The sequence below is a fragment of the Oryctolagus cuniculus genome, chromosome 12 (assembly GCF_051225735.1).
Source record: "Oryctolagus cuniculus isolate XC-2025 breed Fujian yellow rabbit chromosome 12, ASM5122573v1, whole genome shotgun sequence".
NCBI lineage: Eukaryota > Metazoa > Chordata > Mammalia > Lagomorpha > Leporidae > Oryctolagus > Oryctolagus cuniculus.
In genome coordinates, this window is record NC_142878.1 from 50357610 (window position 1) to 50380919 (window position 23310).

The window sequence follows — 23310 nt, forward strand, 5'->3', positions numbered from 1 at the left end:
ACCCCTCTTTTTGTTTCTATCATGCATTTCAAGCAAATAAGAGGCAAATAGGCTTGCTGCTTGTTATGTGAGTCCTGCCAATATTATGATTCCAACTTTCCTTTTCTTTTCCTTCTTTAGAAAATTTGCTGCGTGCCCTCCTCGCTTGCTCGACGATGAGTGCCAAATCTGCCATCAGCAAGGAAATTTTTGCACCTCTTGATGAAAGGATGCTGGGAGCTGTCCAAGTCAAGAGGAGGACAAAGAAAAAGATTCCGTTCTTGGCGACTGGGGGTCAAGGCGAATATTTAACTTACATCTGCCTGTCAGGTAATAAAAATTAGATATTCATGTTCCTAAGACAACTTCTATTCTCAGTTAATTCTGAGTTATCCAGGAGGATTTTACTCCCAGGTGGTATAGACATCTGCTCTCCCACTCCTCTTTCTATTTTTCTGTTGTCTTTCTCTGAATCTTATTTACTTGAGCGACCTCTATGTTGGCGGTCACGTTGTGTTGAAAAGCTAATGAAGTCCAATTTTAATGCGTTTTTCAGTTAATTTAGAGTATTTGTAAAGGGTTTGATATGTTCATACTTTTTCTTTCATGAGAGCATTGACAGAGTGAACTCTCCTCTGGTATTTTGTTGGCTTAGAATAATTCCTGATATTAAGAAAATTGTCATTACTGGCAGCCTGAGCTTCATGACTTTCTTTTTCTAGACACTTGTCAACCAATAATCAGTAATAGTTTGTCTTGAGGTAAATATTGGCACCTTATGGAAAGTGAGAAAGTAGATTTAGTTCCCAAATCTTTGCTTTGCCTGACAGCTGTTCCTTGTCAGGAAGAGGCGTCTGTTTTAGTAAGCTTAGAATTGTGTTAGATTATGATTTTTTTCTCTTTCTGTTGTGATTGTAGGATATCTGTGGGATTTACTGTGGATTCAGACAAACTTTCCTGAGATAAAATTTGGATAAAGTTCTCATGGAGTTGTGGGTGATGCTAATCTGGATGCCTGGGGGCATTTGTAATATTTTGATAAAAGTTTCTTGTAATAGAGTGATGGAAGAATTAATCTTACCTCAATTCATCTTTGAAAAATAGCTTTAGCTGTGGCTTGGGAATAAAACTTCTATTGAAAGTATTTTTAGATTTTTAAAACATTAAGCCCATGATCATTTAGGTTTACCAGAATTTATTTCAAGGTAGAAATAATGTCTTATCAGAAAGAACATGTAAATTCTTAAGAATGTATCTTAAAATGAAACAATAGCATAATACTTTGATAAGAATGGTTTTTCAAAATAATGGTTAGAAGAAAGCTTTTACTTATATGAGTGTGAGAACTGACCCTGAAAAATTCATCTTTTTTGTCCCAAATATGCATTAGGTTAATAATTTGGTTATTGTTAGAAGACATTTCTATTTCTTTAATATGCTTAGCAGTGCCTAGCATATGGTAGGGGCTCAATTAATATCTAATGACCAAGTGAAAGAAAAAAGTAGCCTTTCTTAATATCTTCCAGTACTGGCCGGCGCCGCGGCTCACTAGGCTAATCTTCCACCTTGCGGCACCGGCACACCGGGTTCTAGTCCCGGTCAGGGTGCCAGATTCTGTCCTGGTTGCCCCTCTTCCAGGCCAGCTCTCTGCTGTGGCCAGTGCAGTGGAGGATGGCCCAAGTGCTTGGGCCCTGCACCCCGTGGGAGACCAGGATAAGTACCTGGCTCCTGCCTTTGGATCAGCGTGGTGCGCCGGCCGCGGCGGCCATTGGAGGGTGAACCAATGACAAAGGTAGACCTTTCTCTCTGTCTCTCTCTCTCACTGTCCACTCTGCCTGTCAAAAAAAAATTTTTTAAAAATGAAAAAAAAATCTTCTAGTACTTTGTTAAAAATATTCAAATCTTAAAAATATTTTATATTTTTAAATTTAGATTCTAGAGTTTTACTTGCACCAGTGTCCTGGCTTCGGTTCACTGAGCTTTCTTGTAGACAGGTAGGTGGTAGAAAGGTGGGTGGTCCAGAAGCTCCCTGAGTTTTGCTTATTAGTACATACCTCAAATTGAAAGAGAACAGTTTTGCTAAGATGCTATTATCTGCCTTTTTCTGACCATGAAGTCTGTAAGAGTGACACAGAGCCTGTAACAACATCATTTCAGTGAAATAGCCTAACCTTTTCCCCTGCCATGGGAGATAATGACCTGAGGCTTATAGGATAACTGCATTTCCTTTACAAATTACCAAGACCTCCAGCTTTACAGTCTGAAACTATGAGAATCGTTCTTTTGTTGCATTCTAATGGAGGAAAGCCTTTTGTTCTCAAAGTCCTTATGCTTTTCATGGTTTTGAATTTTGAGAGGATGGATTGATAAAGTAGAGCTGACATTTAAGCAGACGCTATAATGGAAATTGGGGCAGGAAAAAATGAAGTGATTTTGACACCCCAGTATTTTGCAGTTGGATTTTTCTTAAAAGTGGAAAGAAGTCTTAATTTCTAACTTATGTGAAGCTTAGAGGCATATCAGTCACATCCTTGACAGGGTAATGTTTTAATTAACAATTAATTAGTCAGATGTTTATTAACTACCCTTTTATGTGCTGAGCATTCTAAAGGTTTTTATTTATTTGAGAGGTAGAGTTAGAGGGAAAGAGAGAGGGGGGGGGGGTCTTCCACCTGCTGGTTCACTTCCCAAATGGTCACAATGGCCAGAATTGAGCTAACTGGGAGCCAGGAGCTTCTTCTGGGTCTCCCATGAGGGTTCAGGACCCAACTGCTGGGGCCATCTTCCACTGCTTTCTCAGTCTATAGCAGAGAGCTGGATTGGAACAGGAGCAGCTGGGACTTGAACCGGTGCACTTAGGGGATGCTGGCGCAGCAGGCAGAGGATTAACCTACTGCGCCACAGTGCCGGCCCCATGCTGAGCATTTTAGATGCTGGGCGTACAGTTATGAGAAAAATGTAGGCAGCTTCTCTAGTTTGGAGAGGAGGAAGCAGTAGACATTAACAAATCACTCACTAAAATAAGCATAATTATAAACTGCAAAAGAGGTAAAGAGAGAAAAGGCAGTGATGTGAAAGTGCAGAGCTTCTGGAAAAGTAGGGCTTCACTGGTTTTGATGACAGGATTGCGTGGGTGAGAGGACACTCCGGGCAGCGGGAACGGCAGCTTCATTAAGAGACTCACCAGGATTTTGGTTTTTCTCCTTTCTCCTGTACAGCCTATGGATGATCTCTTTGTAGCTCAACACACATGGGAGCTATGAAACAAAGCAGGGCACTGGAAGGGTGGTGTTCTTGCTGCTATTAGTGTGAGCTGCCCATGCTCTCTGGGAGGGCCAGACCCTCCACTGTTGTGGTTTGCGTGATGAAAACTGGCCCTTCGTTTTGAACAGGCAAACTTTGTCCACATGAAGTCAGTGCCTGCAAGTAATTTTAACCACTCTTCAGATAACAGGAAGAACTGAATTTTTTAAAAAGGGAAAAGTATCACGACTTGAAAAGCCTGCCCCAATTTGTATCTAGGCATAGTTGTTTTATGTGTATCCAGTGTCTCTATTGTTTCTACATGTAAATTTTAGTTTTCTGGTATCATACAACTTACAATGTAGGAGGTAGAGTTTGTGATCATAAGCTACATTTTCAAGTAGGCCATATATCCTCTGGAGAGATTAAAAAAAAATTAGAGGAGCTGAAGTGAGGGGGATAAGCTGTTCTTTCTTGGGTTGTATAGTTGTAAATCTGTAGGGAGAAGAATCTCTCCAGTCCCTCCATGGAGTCTTGGGGTCTTGGGGATCGGGTTTGTGTCTTTCTTTCTGGGTCCCCACCTGACTAATGCAGTGGGTTGCCAGTGCTTGCATACCCATGTGCCTCAAAGCATTGGTTTCTACTTCTCCTTTTCAGCAGAGACTAAAATGAAAATACAGATAATACCAAGTCGTAGCAAGCATGTGGAGCAATTAGAGCTCTTGTACTTTGCTGATGGGAGTGTAAAAATCCTGAAATGATTTTCATGAGCAGATTGGCAGGTTTTTTATAAAGTCAAACACACACAAAGTTTTATACAAATCCTTACAGAGTCACAAGACTGTAAGAATTTATTCAGACTGTAAGAATTTATTCACCTTGTCTTAGTATACCCCATAAATTGGCTGGAAACTAGCCTGCTTCTTTGTAAGAACTTTTCCCAGAAGGCCTTTTGAACCTTCAGATAAGTATCAGTATATCAGTAAACTTGCATTTGCACCTTTATTGTCTGTCTACGTGCAAAATCTTTATCTATGCTACCTCTTAATTATTCTCCTACAAGGGTTAGGTTGCTCAGGGACTGGACTTGATGATGTGTTCTTCCCATAACACTTGGCACAGTGCTAGGTGTGGACATGGTAGGTGTTGAATGGAAGATGCTATATGGGTTTTTACTTACTTGATTATAATGTAGGCTTTATATGTAACTTAGAACTGTTAGGACCCTTAGAGTGTGAAGCATGCCCTACCAATGACAATTTCCATGGTCACTTGTCCCCTCCATGATAATCTGGATCTATAAAACTAAAATAGAAACACACTAAGGTAAGTCAGTTTGCTATTAGAGGCCATTTACCTACTGAAGATACCCTACATTTCATGTTTAAAATCTGTTTGCCTGATCCTGTTTTAGTTCAGCATGTGTAATGCAGGATGCTGGCCTCATATCCATAAGCGATACAGAACTTCCTTGGCTGCGTCTCATTGTCTTCACATGTGGGAAGGAGCATGTGGGATCTTTAATTTTCGTGATTAGTATATTCTTTCACATATTTTGTTGAAACAGAAAAGTTTAATCTTTTCCAAAATAATTTTAGGCTTGTAGAGAGAGCAAGGTTGTCTTACTTCTTTTTAAAAAGGTTTGAATAGTCTTTGATGAAATAATTTATGTAAATAGATACTTATGGGAGGTAATGACACAGATTAGAAGTGTAGAACCTGGTGATGCTGTCCTTTATCTCAGCCCTCATGTTCCTTAGAAGAGCCTACAGAACTTCTCAAAGTGCACGTGGCCTGGTTCCACATTGTCTACTAATACAGCACCAGGGGTGGGAAGAATGCTAATCTGTAACTTGAAAGTGTGCGCAAAAGATTCTGAAGCTAAGGTTGAGAGGTCACTATTTGGGGCAGTATCCCAGAACTCTTGGGATCTTTGACGTAATGACATATTTTTGGTATTCAATTTTATTACAGAGTAACTTTTAGTCACTTTATTGTTGTCTCAACATGATCAAACCTCTGTATTTTTCTAGGCTTTCATTTATTAAGTTGAAAAGTTAAGAGGAGTGACATTGAGGTTCCTTTGGGCTTTAAGAGTCTAGGATTCTGAACTCCTTTGAAATTTTTCTACCAAAATTCATTCTTATTCCATGCGTATTATGTAGAAAGAAATTCAGGTTGTTAGTATCAAAGTGGGCACTTAAACATTTATGAGGGTTTGAGAAAATTCTTTATGGGGTTGTTACTGAAATTACAGTTGCAGAATTTAATCAGTGATCTGGTGTAAGAAAGCAGTTTTTTAAATCTGCTTTCTAATTCAGAATGGGTCCTAACCTAAAATCTATAAATATTAAAAGAGAAAGAATTCAAGATGGATGAATTTGGCCTTGAATGAAATGGCTTATTCAGCAATGGTGAGTTGATGTTCCATGAGTTTTTAGCTAGGAAAAATAAAAAAAAAATCACATTGAAATCAGATGTGTACTTAGGTGTTAGCAGTCCAAGAGGAAATGCAAACCAAGTATAGTAGTAACACATATTTATTAGTCTTATACAGGTAGTTTGTATCATTGCAAATATTAACAATTTTAGAAAAATATATTGAAGAAAATAGAAATCATTCATCTTGTGCATGTATATTATTTCATTCCAGTCAATCCCCACAGCATCCCTGTCAGTCAGGTGTTCAGTTCTTCATTTCAAAGATGAAGGATCCAGTGTTCATTGCAGGTCATGGTTTTAGGGGATTACTATTCTGGAAGTGGAAGAGTGGGAAATCTACCCGGTCCCCTTGACTGGAGGGGCCATGCTCATGCTGTCATAACCCCTCTTTTCATCTTTTTTCATATTTAACAAATTGCCTTTATTAAAAATAAATAAAAATGATATGAGATTGGATAGTCTCAGAACTTCCAGGCTCTTTAGTCACAGATATGACTGTGGCGAGGCTCTCCCCATAGGGCACAGCTCTGTTACTGGGAAGAGACTCACCCACAAGTAAACAGAGATTGCGTTAGAGCACACTGGGATGGCCAATGTACTCTGACTTAGCTCAGGATGTGCTGGAGAAGGCTGTGTTTTAGGGAGCAGTTTTAGCTCTAACTCTTCATGATTGATAGAGACATGGAGCACATTTGATCTACACGGTGACTTCTTACCTCATTTTCAGGGTTATTCATTTATATGCTTCCCTGTATTTATAATATATGTCAGAGTGAGCCTTGTATCTGTTTATTACAGAGCTTTGGCATATAAGTCTAGCTTTAAAACTTGTTTTAAAAATGATTTTATTTATTTGAAAGGCAGAGTTACAGAGAAAGAGATAGCAAGCAAGAGGGAGATCTTGCTGGTTCACTCATCAAATGGCTGCAATGGTTGGGGCTGGGCCAGGCCAAAGCCAGGAGCCTGGAACTCCATCTGGGTATCCCACACCCAAGCACTGGGGCCACCTTCAGCTGCTTTCCCAGGTGTGTTAGCAAGGAGCCAGATCAGAAGTGGAGCAGCTGGGACTTGAACTGGCATTCATAATGGGACACTGGTGTCATGTGCTGTGTCACAGCACTGGCCCCATAAAACTTTTTTTAAAACTCTAGAAGACAGTACAATAGGAAATGCAGTTATTTCTGGTGCCTTGATTCTATGAGTCTTTCCACATTCTTTTCAGTTTTTTAAAAATATTTTTAAAGATTTTATTTATTTATTTATTTATTTAAGAGGTAGAGTTACAGACAGTGAGAGGGAGAGACAGAGAGAAAGACCTTCCTTCCGTTGGTCACTCCCCAGATGGCTACAATGGCTGGAGCTGCGCCGATCCGAAACCAGGAACCAGGTGCTTCCTCCTGGTCCCCCATGCAGGTGCAGGGGCCCAAGCACTTGGGCCATCCTCCACTGCTTTCCCAGGCCGTAGCAGAGAGCTGCATTGGAAGAGGAGCAGCTGAGCCTAGAACCAGTGCCCACTTGGGATGCTGGTGCCTCAGGTGGAAGATTAACCCATTGTGCCATGGAGCTGGCCCCTCTTTTCAGTTTTATAAAAATAAAATATCCTCTCTTATTTATTGAGAATTTGGCTCTTCTATAGTATGTACATAGATATATTTTATTTTTTTATTTGTAAATGTTTACTTCATTTATTTTAAAGGCAGAGTGACAGGGAGAGAGAGAGGGTGAGGGAGAGGGGAATAGAGAGAGGAGAAATGAGAAAGAGATAGAGCTTCAGTCTCCTGGTTCACTCTCCAATGGCTGTAATGGCTGGGTCTGAGCCAGGCCAAAACCAGGAGCCATGAATTCCATCCAAGTCTCCCATGAAATTGACGGGGGACCACATACACGAACCATTTTCTACTGTTTTCCCTGGTACATTAGTAGGGAGCTGGATCTGAAGTGAAGCAGCTAGCATTTAAACTGGCACTCTGATATAGGATGCCAGCAATGCAAGTGGTGGCCTAACCCCCTATGCCATAGTGCTGGCCCCCAGACACATTTAAATGAAATGTTTGAACAACAAATATTGCTTACATGCAGCTAAAAGGAGAGTGTTTTCTTCTGAAATGTTTTCTGGCTCAGTGGTTGTCCACCAGGTGTCGTGTATCAGTGACCTTTAGCATAACCCCTGCCATGCACGCTTCAGATCTATGAAGGCTCAGTATGGGTCAGTGTGGCACCAGCCTGCTCTGGAATTAGTAAAAACAGTACAGATGGTATTTACTGGGTTCCTATTTCAGGCAGGATTCTATACCCTATCCATATATCAACTCTTGCAACAATGCTATGAGGTAGATAATGCAAGGGGTCTTCAGCACGCTCATGGGAAATGTGTATCGTGAAAAGCTATTTATGGATTTCAGAAATCTTTCAAATCAAAATAAACTTACCTTTTAATTCCATTTTTCTGCAGACGTTTGGAAGTGTCCTCTTAGTACTGTCCATATTTTGTAGATGAGGTGACTGCATTTACAGAGGTAGTTAGCTTGCTGCACATCGTCTGCTAGTGAGTCACAGAGCAAGGATTGGATTCCAGAGCCCATTCCTTGAGCCACTGTGCTCTGCTGCTCTTGTAGGCATGGGAACTGTAGGAAAGAAGACTTCCCAAACCAAACGTCTTTTCCTTCCCTCTCACACAGTGTTAGTGGTAGTCCTGTCTTGGCATTTTGCTGATCTCCCACAGGTTTAAGCTTCAATTGTTTTTCGACTGCATGTGGACAGTCCTATGAACCAGTGAGTGGGCTGCTAAGAAATCTACATGTTAAAGTGACATTGGTAGCCAATGTGTTTGACCATTAGAAGGAAAACTAATTCCCTAGGGAAGTTTGCAGTGGCAAAATTTGACAGGGGCAAGGCCACATAGGAATTTGTTTTGTTTAGTTGTATAATAGAAAAAGTAGATGCCTTGAAATATTTTTGAGAATTTCCATGGTTCTAGATCTCATCTGCCAATACTGTACGTTATTAAGAGCACAGGCCACGGTCAGGCAGCTTGGGCATGCAGGAGCTGAGACTTCCACCTGGGGCCATCTGAATCTGAAATATACACACTTATGTTATCGGTTTTCCCAGGCCGGGGTTAGGTGTGAGGACCGGAGTCCCCCCTTCCTTAGAAACAACGTGACAACGTTCCTTGAGCAGGCTGCTGTCATCTGCTAGGACGTGCAGGATGTGCTGAGGACCACTTGAGCCTCTCTAGTGAGTGGATTGGCCCAGTACCAGAACCAGATGGAAACGAGAGAAAACTCTGAACAGAAGTTAGTGCCAAAACATGTCATTAACAAAGGAAATCCGTCTGCGTGCTCTCCCACCACGCAGTCCTCTGTCGGGAACAGGAGTTTCTGGGCTGACTCACTTCTGTTCGTCTTGATTAGCTTTCACTCATTGTAAAGGTAGAGCAGGCGGCAGTAAGGGGGACCGCAAAGCAAGGCAGCCTTCCTTCTGGAAAGCGGCTGGCGAGCCACCGTGTACCGAAACAACAGCCACCCAGCCAGCCGCAGACCCAGAAAGCACTGTTTGCACACACAGGAGCAGTCTTTGTTTTGGGTGATTTTCTGAGTTGACACTTTCAGAAGTTGGTGTTCTTTGCTGTCGTATGGAGAATTTAGCTGTCAAGGCTTTCATTTGTCAGGGAAACATAGAGCATGAGCCAGGAGTTCCTATTCTCTTGTATTCTGCCCCAGCTATAGCAAAGCACAGGTTTAGGCTTGCGACTGGAATACTGACCCTGCTGACTGTCACGTCTGGGGCTGTTTGCTCTTCTATACAGTGGGGATGATATCTGTGTCTCAAGGGTATTGTGAAGAGTAAGTGACCTAGCTACATGTATAGATAATGCACAATACACAGAAGATACTTAGCTTTTTGAGCAATGTTATTACCTTGTTACTAAGATACCCACCAGATCTTTTCATAGGAAGATAATTCATCTGTATTCATCCGTAGTGTTTTAAAAACATGTTATTTGTATCTGTGACAGACATTGACGACCCCATGATGGGGGGCAAAACCACCTGCTAGCCCAGATTTGTTTGTCAAGTTTTTCTCTCCACCTCCTCTCTAAATTGCCTTCTCCTCTCAAGACTGCTTCTTTTCCCTTCTGTGTCCCACCCCTAACAGGAATCTCAAGGTCATTCCCATCCCCACTTTCTAAACCAGGCTTCTCTTGATTCTCTGTACTCTAAAATTATCTCCACTACCCCCAACCCAGACTAGAATACTAGATGAGGTATCTTTTTGCTGTTCTATTCCAGAGAGTTTGAAAAACCTCCACTGTAATCTGCACATTTCTGGGTGGATAGGGTGCTGAAGTCCATTGCATTTGGGCCTTTTTATCCAGCTTCATGGGGAGTTAGAACTGACTTAGTCAATCAAGTTCCTGTCCCTGAAATGGGAGATGTTATTTTCCTACACCTACCCTCAGCGGATCAAAAGAAAAATTAAAGCAAAACAAAACCAAATATTCTCTGGGGCAGTCGAGTGCACTGTTAAGCAAACAACAGAGCTGGGAGAGGCTGATACAAATGCCTGAGGACCCAGCTTTTCAGTTCAGCTCAGGTTCTTGTTTCTGTAACTCCTTCCTGTTACCCTTCCTTTACAAAGAGGGAGGGAGAGAGAATGAGAATAACATTTCCTTCTCTTATACCCCTGCTAAGCCATGTGCAGAATCTCCAGAAGTAACTACATGACCACAAGCACATGAGGTTGTGTCCAGTACCAGAAAGAGTAGATGACCTTCTGTGGCCATGCTCTGAGCACACTGCTCCTTCGGCTTCCCATGTTACCTCCGCCATCGCACTCAGCATTGCTGGGTTTTGTTTGTCAGTTGTTTTCTGTTTGCTTCTCGGGCTGTCAGCCTCCAGAGGTAGGGAACTCTGTTGTAGACTCCTCTCTGTCCCCAGTGCTAGGTCACAGGTCCCCTGTGGAATAAATGAAGCACCAGTAGGGAAATCAGACACAATCCCACTTCTTCTGAGCCTCAGAGCCTCAAAGCTTGGGGCTGACTTCTGGTTTGAGCTCTGAGCTCACACATTCACTCTGGGTTGTACCAGCTGGTGCTTGGGTTGACATTTTTTTTCAAGGTGCTGTTATTCACACTAGGATGTTTCTGGGTGGTTATTTAATTCCCTTGAAATTCATAGGTTACTGAACAGGAGATTTTATTCTACCCAATGGCCCAGTTACCAAGAAAGTACAGCCTTTCTGATATATTCATACTTTTAGGAGTCATCCAAAATGAGCAATTTATAAATGCTTCCGTTGTGGCCTGCAGTGGGAAGCTGTTATTGCAACATTTTGAAGTACCTGAGTGTTTCTCCTGAAGAAAGAGCCCCTATTACGGAGGTATAAATGATCATTTAATGGGCACTGACTATATCAAAACTGTCCCCAAATGCTCTTTTCTTACAGTAATCATTTTCAGTTCTACATTCCCTTAAAGAAGGCTTGCAGGGAACAAATGGAAACCTGGTTTTTGTTTCTTAGTTTTACCATCTGAGGATGTTCATACTGGCTCTTCCCCTCATCCTCTTCACACAAAATATTTTCCAGCCACCATGTGAGAATCCCCTGTGGCTTCAGTTACAAAACTTTTGCTGTACTGCATTTTGGTGTTTATATCAGTTTAACAAAGTGTCCTGCTGTGAGAAGCCTATAGGCTTGGCAGGTGGATTTGAGATGGCAAGAATATACGTGGTCTTGATCCTTGAGATCCGAGAGTCTGTTTTCATAAAAGGAAACATTTGGAGGTGAAAGCTGCCCTCTGCCACTTTCCAGCTAATGCACTTAAGCAGAGGTGATGGGAGTTTTATCCAGTCAGAAGCCTTTCCGTCTACGGACAGCTGACAGTCAACTGTGGTTTTGGACCCAAGAATTTTTAGGTATATTTCTCCTTACAAATGTATGCATACACTGTAAGGAAAAGAAACCCTGGAAAGTGCTACTAAGGTGGAAGATAGGCAAAGAAAAACCAATGAGGGGAAAATCATGTATAAATTATGGCTGGCTTTTCCTGCTTCCTGCTTCTTAATTCTTCTCTTACTTTATAATATTCTTGGTATAATTTTGTTCTCTTTTTACTTAATAGGGTGACTGATTATATTTATTCATTTAACTTTTTAAAAAATTATCTGTTAATTGCTTTGATAGAGAGTTCCCATCTGCAAATCCACTTCCCAGGGTTGGGCTGGAGCCGAAGCCAGAGGTCAGGAATGAAATCCAGGTCTCCCACATGTGTGGCAGGAACCCAATCATTTGAGCCATCACTAGGACCTCCCACAGTCTGCACTGGCAGGAAGCTAGAGTCAGAAGCCAAAGCTGAATATTGGACCTAGGCACTCTGATATGGGATGCAGGCATCTTTACTGCTTATTTTTATTATATTTTATAAAGATAAGCTGTGGCCTCTTGGGTATATGTAAGTATTTAATCCATTCAACAAATAATACACATCTTGGTTTTTTTTTTTATTTGTTTGTTTTCAATTTCACTATGAAAAATCATGATCTTGGTTTGCCTTTTTTCTTAAAGCAAAATTTTTTATTTTATTTGAAAGTCAGAGAAGCAGAGAGAAAGACAAACACAGACGGAGATTTCTCCAAAAGCCTGCAACAGCCAGGGCTGTGCTAGGCTGAGGCCAGGAACCTGGGACTCAATCCAGGTCTCCCAAGTTGGTGGCAGAGACCCAACTACTTGCATCATCACCTGTTGTCTCCCAAGATGATTAGCAGGAAGCTGGAATAGGAAGTTGAACCAGAACTCAAACCCAGGTATTCCAGTATGGAATATGGAGGCCCAAACAGTAGCTTCATCACTGTACACAATGCCGTCCTTTGTTTAAATAACCCATTTTACAATAAGGGAATACATGGATAGCTTGTAGAGGAAATGTACCCACTGCTAGTGTTTGACTGAGTGGGACTAGAACCTCAGTCCTCTGTGACCTGCTAGGTGCTCTGCCATGAACCAATTGACCATTTTCCAAAACCCAAGTCCATCGGAATCCCTTAAAAGTAAAATGTCCTGTTTTACTGTATATGCTGAACAACTGATTAACAATCCCCGGGACGTTTAGCAATGTTCTACAGTAAGTTCTCATTGAGGTTTAATGCCTGAACCCTTTAAGGTTACGCTGTGTTTTGACTTCCATATGCCTTTGCAGGTGTACATGCACTGTGCATGTGTGGTTGTGCAGAGAAAGGGAGGGGAAGAAGGGATGTTGCTTACCTAGAGTCAACTCTCATGTTCCTCAAAAGAGCTTGCTCTTTAGCTCATCTTCCTGTTCTGGTTCAGTTACAATTCATTAGACATCTTTTTATTGCATTGTTATAAGAAGGGAGTTGGGGGAAGTGGTAAATGTCAACCAAACATATGCATGCATTTTTTTCTAGATCAGTGCATTTAATTAATGATTCACATTTGACATTACATCAGATCCAACTTTGGAACCAACAGAGCAATTAGGGTGAGGGAAATTAACTTCTTAAAGAAGTTTTTTAAAAGAACTTCAGGTTTTCATATCTAGAAGAATCCTTAATCATCCTCAGGGCTAATGTTAGTGTTTTCATAAAAAATAAGGGCCACAAAGGTTGGAGGGTTTTGCCCAACATCATAGAATCACTGTAGTTAAGCAAAAGAAGCAAAGAAATGGGTTCAGATCTTCCTGCTAATTTCATTTTTGACTCTCCTTGAAATGGGGTTAGATGAGGAAGACATGTGATTAGTGCCTTGGCTGAATTGGAGGGTCTGTTGCTCTGCCTTTCCTTCTCACATTAGTATGCAAGAGGAGTTTGTACCACTCGATCTTAGAGGAGCCCCTCCCTCTGCTGCCAATCCCGGAGGTGGCTGTGTCTCTTCTAGGGTTTGCTTGTGGTAAGAAACCACTTACCGGTTTAGCTGCAAAGGCCAAGTATGCAGGCCTGTCCTTAGACTTGGGTGCCCATAAAATGGAAAGTACCTCATGGTCCCGTTTTGGAGGGGAAAGGCCAAAAATGTCTCAATGGGCAGCACTGTCTGATCTGTTGGGCTCAAAGAAGATATTGTGTACAATATTACCTTAAAATTTAAAACAGTTGTCTTGTAATTCATGTTTCACAATATGTTAAAACAGCAATCTATGTTCACAGTTTATTAATATACTGGGATTGATGCTTACTGGTTTATATATATATATATATATTTGTTTATTTATTTGAAAATCAGTTATGTAGTGAGAGGAGAGGCAGAGGGAGAGAGAGGTCTTCCATCCATTGGTTTACTCCCCAATTGACCACAATGGCCAGAGCTTCACCGATCCATAGCTAGGAGCTTCCTCTGGGTCTTCCCATGCAGGTGCAGGGGCCCAAGGACTTGGGCCATTTTCTGCTTTCCCAGGCCATCACAGAGAACTGGATAGGAAGTGGAGCAGCCGGGACTCGAACCGATGCCCATAAGGGTTACTGGCCCTGCAGGGTAGCAGCTTTACCTGTTATGCCACAGTGCCGGCCCCCATTGGTTTTTTTATGGAGGGGCTGCAGAGTCAAAAATGGTCAAGAGGTCCCTGGATGGAGCCCTGAGAGGTGGAAGGTTTTGTTGTACTAAGGACTTCTGACCAGTGGACTGGAACCGAGTGTTTTTAAATCTCTGGCTTTAGAAGTAGTTGCCCAAAGTGCTGAGCACATTGCTGCCCTGTGGAATCAGTCTTAAAGCTTCTACTCCCCATCCTCAGTCCACACCTAGATTCCATGGCTTTCTGGAAGGTGAAGAGCCAGCTTCTGTGTTGACCCAGTGTCGTGAGATGGGCAAGGTACTTGTCCAAGTGCTTGGCACTTAATAGTTGCGGGTGATGGGCTCGTCTTTCAGGGGTTGTCTGCCCTGCTTCTGGAGCCTCAAGTCTGGCTGATACAATTATTTAATTCTGTTTTAGCATTAGGCTTGATTTGCACTGCATGTACACTTTATATTGTCAGCTTGGGCCTGGTTTATTTAGTTCTGGAGCTTCTTGGCCTTTGGTGCTGTTTAAACAAGGGAAAGCTTACATTTCCTTTCTGGACCTGACATGTATTGATTCATCCGGGGAGCCTCAGTCTCTGCTAATACAGCAAAGTGCTTGGTTCCTGTGCAAGCAATTCTGTTTGAGTTACTGCCTTTCCTTTTTGGACATAATTATGTCTCTTTTCAATACTGATGCTTTATATGTAAGGGCCATCTAGACCACTTACTTCTAGCACTGCTATACCAGTGCACTTTGGAAAAATATTCTTTTGAATTTAATTCAAATACAGTAATCCCCCATTTATGCACAGCGGATGCATTCCAAACCCCTAGGGAAGGCGTGCAACCAAGGTTAGTACTGAGCCCTTGCTATACTCTGTTCCTATACATGCATATCTGTGATAAAGTTAATTTCTAAATTAGGCATAGTAGGACTAATAATAACTAATAATGAAATAAAACCATTGTAACAATATATTGTGTAATCACTGTTATTTAAAACATGGTTTTTTACTAAGATTTTTTTTTTTTCCATTTAATGCTTCTGGACCACAGCTGACCACAGATAACCTCAGGAAGCAAAGTATTGTGTCTCCAAAAGACATTCACATGTGTCACATCTTACATAAACATGTCGCAAGACTTTTTTTTTCTCCATGGAATTTGGAACTGTTAAAAATATCATTTTATTTTTCCCCAGAAATAACATAGCTCTGAGGTTAGACTCGGTTTTCTGTGTGTATTTTAGATTACCCTCCCTTCTTCCTGTTTGTACTGCTCCCCTTTCAGGTGTCCTGTCCAGCTCCGCTTCGCTGCTCTTGTCCTTTGCTGCTCCGAGCCTCCCTTTGCAAACCATCACAGTTGGCCAGTGTCCGCTCACTCTGAAATCATTCTTGCTCTTCCCCCACCAACATTATTAAAAACACAGGTGCTCAGGGTGACTGGTCTGAGATGCTGGTAATGAGAAATATAGTTAACAAAAATACTCGGGATTGTGTTTACAGAACGGCAACCCTTCTAACACTAGTGGTAGCACTTAGTAGGAACACAGAAAGCATTTACTGAGCGATCATTGTCACCCACTTTATCCCTTCCTAGATAATGGTATCTACAATTAATGCACACAGTATAACAACCCTGGAATTCCTATTTGGGTCATTGTTCCATAGTGCTTTTTTCCTTATGTGTCTGTTGGGATCATTGTTTTTATATTGTTTATATATTGCTTGGAACCTCTTGGTGTGGTGATGGTTTTTACCTTGAATTTCGAAAACAGCCTATTAATGGACTTTGATTTCACTTAATTTGGCTTCTGTTGGTTTTTGCATTTAAATGAAGAATGTACAGAAAGTGCAACTTGATACTAAATAGCTTTGCATTAATCATTTTCATAAATCAAATTGCTAATACCAAGGGCACTCAAGATTTTAAATGCCTCCTTCAGTTTCAGAAAGCATGTTTATAGTGATTTAAAAAAAATCACTGTGAATCCAGCCTTTCAGATAAAATTCTCTGGCTTTAAGATGATGATATGATAGGAATCTTGTTGCCAAGAATTTCCTACATAATATTTCAAACTTGCTTCTTTCCAAAATCTAATTTTATTTTGAGCCCCAGTACAGCTTTGTGAATGATAAGGTCAGAAAAGAAAGGAATCTTCTTCCTCATAAAATGAGCTCTTGGAGTCTGGACTGAAAATACCTTGCAGTCACAAGCAAGGGGAGAGTTTGGAAGAAATGGATTTAAGTTTGCCTGTGACCACTTTAATTTTTGCCTAGAAGCAGAGGAATAGGAATTACAGTATTTGAAGTCCTAGAAGATACAGCTCTTAGTGTTGTACAATATAGTTAGCATCATAAACACTTTGGTTTGTAGAACATTATAAGTGAGATTGGAATTGAAATTATTTAGTTAATTTATGAGTTGGAGTCACTTATTTTTAGCCTATCCATACTGAATCTGGTTAGAATTTGCAAGTTTTATGAACGATGCTTTGCAGAGCATCATTTTCCCAAGTCTCAGGTTAGTCTTGGAAAGATAGAGATCCCTTGTGTACTGACAAATCAGGTATACTATATCCATGAGAAGTTGCATTAGCCCTTCTGAAAAGAGGCTCCGTTTTGTCAGACATAGAGTACCAAGTCAGAAAAACCAATGGCACAGTAGTAGTGGCTAACCGAGTGACAGTTCTATGTTTTTTCAATTTCCAGGACCAGACCGGCGCCACAGCTCACTAGGCTAATCCTCCGCCTGTGGCGCCGGCATCCCGGGGTTCTAGTCCCGGTTGGGATGCCGGTTCTGTCCCGGTTGCTCCTCTTCCTGTCCAGCTCTCTGCTGTGACCCGGGAAGGCAGTGGAGAATGGCCCAAGTGCTTGGGCCCTGGCTCCCGCATGGGAGACCCAGAGGAAGCACCTGGCTCCTGGCTTTGGATCAGCGCAGCATGCCGGCTGTGGCAGCCATATGGGGGGTGAACAAATGGAAGGAAGACCTCCCTCCCTCTCTCTCTCTCTCTCTCTCTCTCTCTCTCTCACTTCACTGTCTATAACTCTCTCTCACTGTCTAACTTTGGCAAAAAAAAAAAAAAAAAAATTCCAGGGCCAAAGTAACTGCCCAGAAGTTATTTATGTATAAAGGTTTTTTGGAAAAAAGACAAATACCACATGTTTTCTCTGATTTTTGGTAGTAAATATATAGCAAGAATATAAAAATATTTAATGTATGAGTGAAATTTACATCTTTTGATTTGATTATCATTTATAGTCCTTGTCTGTATTTCTGCTGAACTGTGTTCTTTCTACTTGCTGAGCTCTTTATTTAGTGGAGCATTAAGCCTTTGACTATAAAGTAAATTAAAAGCATGTTATCTCAGACATTTAAAGAGAAAGAGAGCGGGAGTAGGGGGAGGACGGGAAGTACCATTATATTCTTAGAATTTTCTGTGAACCACATTAAATCTGTTCTCTTTATATTATAAAAAAAAAAAAAGAAAAAAGACTCCGGGGATGGAAAAAATGTGGATTTAAATCCTGTTTGTACTGCTGACTAGCAGTATAACCTAGAGAGGGTCACTGTGCCTTTCTGAGCAGTTTCCACTTACGTGAAGTGCTGGTTAAGTAATAGCTATCTCGGAGGGCTGTCGTAAGGACTTTTAAAACTTGTATGAAAAGATAGACATATACCGCTCTGCTTGGCCCCAGGATGTAACAGATGATTAGTAAATGGTGGTTTTCTCGTCATCCTCATCTGACATGTGCCAGCATTCTCTGCTGGCATTGAGGATTAAAAGTCGTCAGTCATCTGTCAGAGGCAGAAAAGGGTAGAAAGCAGCTGGAAATGGAGTGCATTCCTTAGACGGGAATCAGTGTGCCAGCAGGCTTTCTACTCCAAGGAGCGTGACGCCGGTCAGGATCCTGATCCCAAGTTTTGTCACTGCTGTATCGGCCTGAGCGCTGCATCGGTCATAAACCATGGGAGTTTCCACTTAAAGCGCGAATGAATGGTTTTGACTGTTGGGAAACGTGCCGTGGGGCTGGGTGTGGTGAGAAGTCAGCCACAGCTGAGCACGTGGCGGCTTATCCCTTCCTAGCCTGTGTGCCCACCCCGCTCCTCACCCAGACGTCGGGGACGACCCGTACCTGTGGGTTTGGTGTGTAGAGTAAATGAGACCACCAGCAAGGAGCCCTGCCCACCACAGACCTCAGCAAACACTGCTTGGCCATGTGCTGCATAGTGTGTGTGAGTGTGTGCGTGTGTGTGTGTACAGACATGCAAGATGGGAATCCTTCCTCAGGAACGTAGGAGCTGCGAGAACATCCTGAATGCCTCCCAAGGGGTTTTTTTCAAGGGAAGGAAGCAGTGGGACCGCAACCTGACAGCTCAGTGTGCTGCACCCTGGCCTCCACCTGGACCCTGTGAAGAGCAAGGCCATTGCTCTTTAAGTCATGGTTGATCTATGTGTCATAAAAACAAAGCAAGGGGCTGATGCTGTGGTGTAGAAGGCTATGCCTTTGCCTACAGTGCCGACATCCCATATGGGCGCCAGTTCTAGTCCCAGCTGCTCCACTTCCAATCCAGCTCTCTGCTATGGCCTGGGAAAGCAGTAGAAGATGGCCCAAGTCCTTGGGCCCCTGCGCCTGCACAGGAGACCTGGAAGAAGCTCCTGGCTCCTGGTTTTGGATTGGCGCAGCTGTGGCTGTTGCAGCCATTTGGGGAGTGAACCAGGATGAAAGACCTCTCTCTCTAACTCTACCTCTTAGATAAGTAAATCTTTAAAAAAGAAAGAAACATACCAATATCTGGCCCCCTGTTTCATGTGTGGTTTTTGTGTTTTCAGCTGATATGCTGCCGAGGCCTGTTTTCCTCCTCTTAAAACATCTTTGTTGGATGGGGAGCCTTAAGCTTCTGTAGACATCTCACCCAAGTCTGTGCACGGCTTAAGCCATGTGCCCCATCCCCAAACAGCTTGAATTCTCTGCAGTTTGATAACGTGCTGTAAGGATATAAAAGAATGTCAGAAACCCAATTTCTGGTTTATCACTTTATTTCTCCCACATTCATTTTTATGCAGATAATGCATTCCTGTGAATTTTCTTCTCCCATTGAGAGCTCTCAAAGCCAAGCCCTTCTTCTGAAGAATTATTCGGTAGCCTTTCAGCCAGGTCTCTGATTAGGCACCCACCCCTGCGTCTGATGGGGAGGGGTGAAGCCCTCTGCAGTCAGTGTGCCAGCCTCTGACTTGATGCTGGGTTCCTTACCAAGGTCCTGTTCTTTTCTTTGTAATTCCAGTTTGTTCAAAGGTGTGGTGATTCCCCCCACCCCCGCTTTAATTCCATTGACCCACGTGACCAAATACCTACTAGGCAATGTTTTTTTCATGTTCAGTGAACCACTTAATCATTCACCAGTTAAAAATTAAACTCTGTCTGGGCCGGTGCTGTGGTGTAGTAGGTTAAGCCTCCACCTGCAGTGCAGGCATCCCATATGGGCACCAGTACATGTCCTGGCTGCTCCTCTTCTGGTCCAGCTCTATACTTATGGCCTGGGAAAGCAGTGGAAGATGGCTGAACTGCTTGGACCCCTGTACCCACATGGGAGACCCAGAAGAAGCTCCTGGCTCCTGGCTTTGGATTGGCCCAGCTTCAGTCGTTGTGGCCATCTGGGGAGTGAACCAGCAAATGGAAGACCCTCCCTCCCTCCCTCCCTCCCTCCCTTTCTCCCTCTCTCCCTCCCTCTCTCCCTCTCTCCCTCTCTCCCTCTCTCCCTCCCTCTCTCCCTCTCTCCCTCTTTTCCTCTCTCCCTCTCTCTCTCCCCTTCTCTCCCTATATCTCTCTCTCTCTCTCTCTCTCTCCCTCTGTCTAACTCTACCTCTCAAATAAGTAATAAATAAAATTAAAAAAAAAATTAAACTCTCCTTTGTGCTTTTGAGTATGGGTTAGGGATCAGTAGCCAGCAGCTGCCCGGTACATTGGGGAAAAGTCAGCCAGGACTTCCAAGGCAAACTGACTGGGTTTATAGCCTACACGGACACCAGCTGTGTGATCTTGAGGACGTTACTTCCCCCTCGCTTTGTCTTGGTTTGCGCGGCTTGACAGCTGATTGTTTGGGGTGGTTTGTAGAGATGAGAGGTAATGTATGGAAAGCACCTGGCTTATTTCCCAGCATACAGTAGACGCTGTTGAATGGAAGCTTCTGCTCCCACGCTGTCTCTCCTGGTTCTCTACACTCGTTGCAGTATCCTGGCACTAGTCAGTGTGGAATCTTGCTGAGGGCAGCAGGGCCACATCCCCAAACCATCTGTTGGCTGAGAATCTCTGCACCCGAGGAGTATCCTGTCTTCCTCACCACAGCCACCTGCTGCCGGGGGGCTGTGACTATGGCCTCACTTTGCCACTTGGGTTTGAATGCTCCTAAATGTTGCTTGCTGCTAACACAGGTCCCACCAGTTCACCCTATAAGCAAGCCTAGAGCGCACAGGGTCCAGGGCACTTACATTCCAAGCTATTTCTCCTTATAAGCATGGGAGGCAGCCAGGTCCCTAGAGACCAAATAAAAAAAAAAAAAAAGTGAGATGCCTGAAGCATTTCCCTTCCACCAGCATAGAAGGAAAAAGAAGCTCTAGCAGGTGGTGGTGGAAACGTTAGGATGGGTGGCTTGAAGATGCTTTCACCTTAGACATGGCGCTTTCAGTCTAGTGCGACAGCAGCTCCCCAGAGGTTGATGGCTTTGCCGTTTCTCTAACAGGAAACCCACTAGCCCTTGGACTGCTGGAAGGAGGTGACACAGTTAGCATCCTCCCTAGGTAATTCTCCCTTCCTGCCACGTTCCACATAATTTTCAGAAAACAGTAGCTGAGCAATAAAGATCTTTCAGGGACTAGGATTGTGGCACAGTGGATTAAACCACCACTTGGCAATGCCAGCCTCCCACATCAGCATGTCAGTTCAAGTCCCAGCTGCTCCACTCCCAATCCAGCTCCTTGCACCTGGGAAAGCAGCAGCAGATGGCCCAAGTACTTGGGCTCCTGCTAGCTACCTGGGAGACCCAGATGGCATTCCTGGCTCCTGGCTTTGACCTGGCCCAGCCCCAGCCATTTGGGGGAGTGAATCAGCAGATGGAAGATCTCTCTCTGTCTCTCCTCTCCATGTGTGTGTTTCCCCTATCTCTGTCATTCTGCCTTTCAAATAAGCACATCTTTTTTTTAACAAGATCTTTCAGATGGGAGCAACAATAAAAATAGCTAGCATTAATTGAACATGTATGTGTCATTTTCTGAACAAAGCAGCTTTCATGTGTGACTTCACTTAACCCTTTACCAACCCTCCCCGAGACCCATGGATGCTTGTTACTCCTTTCTTTATATATATATATATATATATATATATATATATATATATTAATTTTTTGACAGGCAGAGTGGACAGTGAGAGAGAGAGACAGAGAGAAAGGTCTTCCTTTGCTGTTGGTTCACCCTCCAATGGCCGTTGCGGCTGGCGTGCTGCGGCTGGCGCACCGCGCTGATCCGATGGCAGGAGCCAGGTGCTTCTCCTGGTCTCCCATGGGGTGCAGGACCCAAGCACTTGGGCCATCCTCCACTGCACTCCCTGGTCACAGCAGAGAGCTGGCCTGGAAGAGGGGCAACCGGGACAGAATCCGGCGCCCTGACCGGGACTAGAACCTGGTGTGCCGGTGCCGCTAGGTGGAGGATTAGCCTAGTGAGCCACAGCGCCGGCCGCTTGTTACTCCTTTCTTCAGATGAGAAGACCAAAGACGCTCAGGAACTGGTCCAGTGGCAGGGCCAATAATGTTTGCAGTGAGGATGGAAACCGGTTCCTTCTGCTTCTAGAGCCTTAGCCCTTAGCCTCCATGGGACAAAGGTGCTGCCTGAAGCCACTTCTTTCTGTTCCAAGCTCACATCCCCTCGTCTGGGACTGCTTTCTGTCGGCAGAAGCTGAGGGGGAAGCTGTTGCCTGTCTGCTTTCGCATCACAGTAACTCACACTGCCTTGCAGCAAACCCACCTTACAGGAAAGACGACTCATCCTCCCTGCTTCTAAGTGACAGTGGGTCCAGACAGCACTGGCCTTCCCCGGCCAGCTCTTACACATTCCCGGTCCCTGTCTGTGGGCGCATCAAGGTCAGCTCACACACAGATCCCATTGTGCTCTGCCTTCCAGTCCCCGTGTTTTACCCAGTGAAAAGGCCCTGATGAGCCGTGCAGACACAGCGGAGGCCCCTTCCTGGAGATGGCAGAGTGTCTACGTAACAGAACGGTGAGCAGCGCAGCCTCTGCTCCCTCGGCCCTGGCTGTGCCACCTCAAGGCACTGATCTAGAGAGAGCCTTTCTTTAAAATCCATAGCGGCGGGCTGTGCTCGGCCGAGTCCCCTCCGCCTCTTGTAGTCCCCTCTCCCCACCACGGAGAGTCATTCACAGCTTCTTCCTGCTTCCCCTCACCTTGTTTACCCAGCTCCAGCTTTACACTGAGCAGAATAGAATCCAAGCGATTGTAACTCCTTAGGAAGCAGTTAGGGTGTGAAATAAATGCATTACCTTCCCAGCCATGTTTCCTTAGTTCAGAGCTGTGAGCATCATTTCAGGCCTGAGATTGGAAGCCCCTCACACCATACCAGAGATGATGGGTGCGTCTGTTTTCTTTGGAAAGGGGCTGGTTGCTTTTATCTCCAAGAGCCAGGGCCAGATCTCTGTCTCTCTTCTCATTCTTTGGCTGCCCTCGCAGCTGTCTCCATTGTTATCACCTCCACACCTCCCAAGAACTGCAAGAATATTCTCTGTGTGCCCCATAGTTTCCTGTCCTTGGTTTCATCTGTGTGCATTTTGGAGGTGATGCTGGCCTCTGCTGTCATCAGCAATTCTAAGCTTGATGCCACCGTTTAGCCTGAGTTGGTTTTATTTTTTTTTATTCATTTAATAAATATTTATTAGACTCTTACTGTGGACAAAAGTCAACATGATCTACTATTTTCGTCACATTTAGAGGAGGAGAGACATGGAAGTTCATCAGCTGTGAAGTCCTGAGTTGATTTGTATGAAGGAAAACATATAGCAGAGGACCTTGATGTCCTCAGTGTGAAGTTATTGACAAATGGATTTGTGAGGGTTGAAAAAAGTCTTCTAGGAGCC

General features: G+C 43.5%; 1 protein-coding gene across 5 annotated transcripts in view; it reads left to right on the forward strand.

The window, feature by feature from the left end:
• Positions 1–23310, forward strand: part of STXBP6 (syntaxin binding protein 6) — a 285447-nt gene that overhangs the window by 74352 nt on the left and 187785 nt on the right. For 4 of the 5 annotated variants that reach the window (XM_089309370.1, XM_002718111.6, XM_089309367.1 and 1 more), the window contains exon 2: positions 121–309. The exons of the other annotated variant lie outside the window; for it this stretch is intronic. In XM_089309370.1, the coding sequence (XP_089165496.1) occupies positions 156–309 (154 nt within the window). In that variant the 5' untranslated portion in view covers positions 121–155. The remainder of the gene's footprint in view (positions 1–120; positions 310–23310) is intronic. 5 annotated transcript variants of the gene reach the window in all.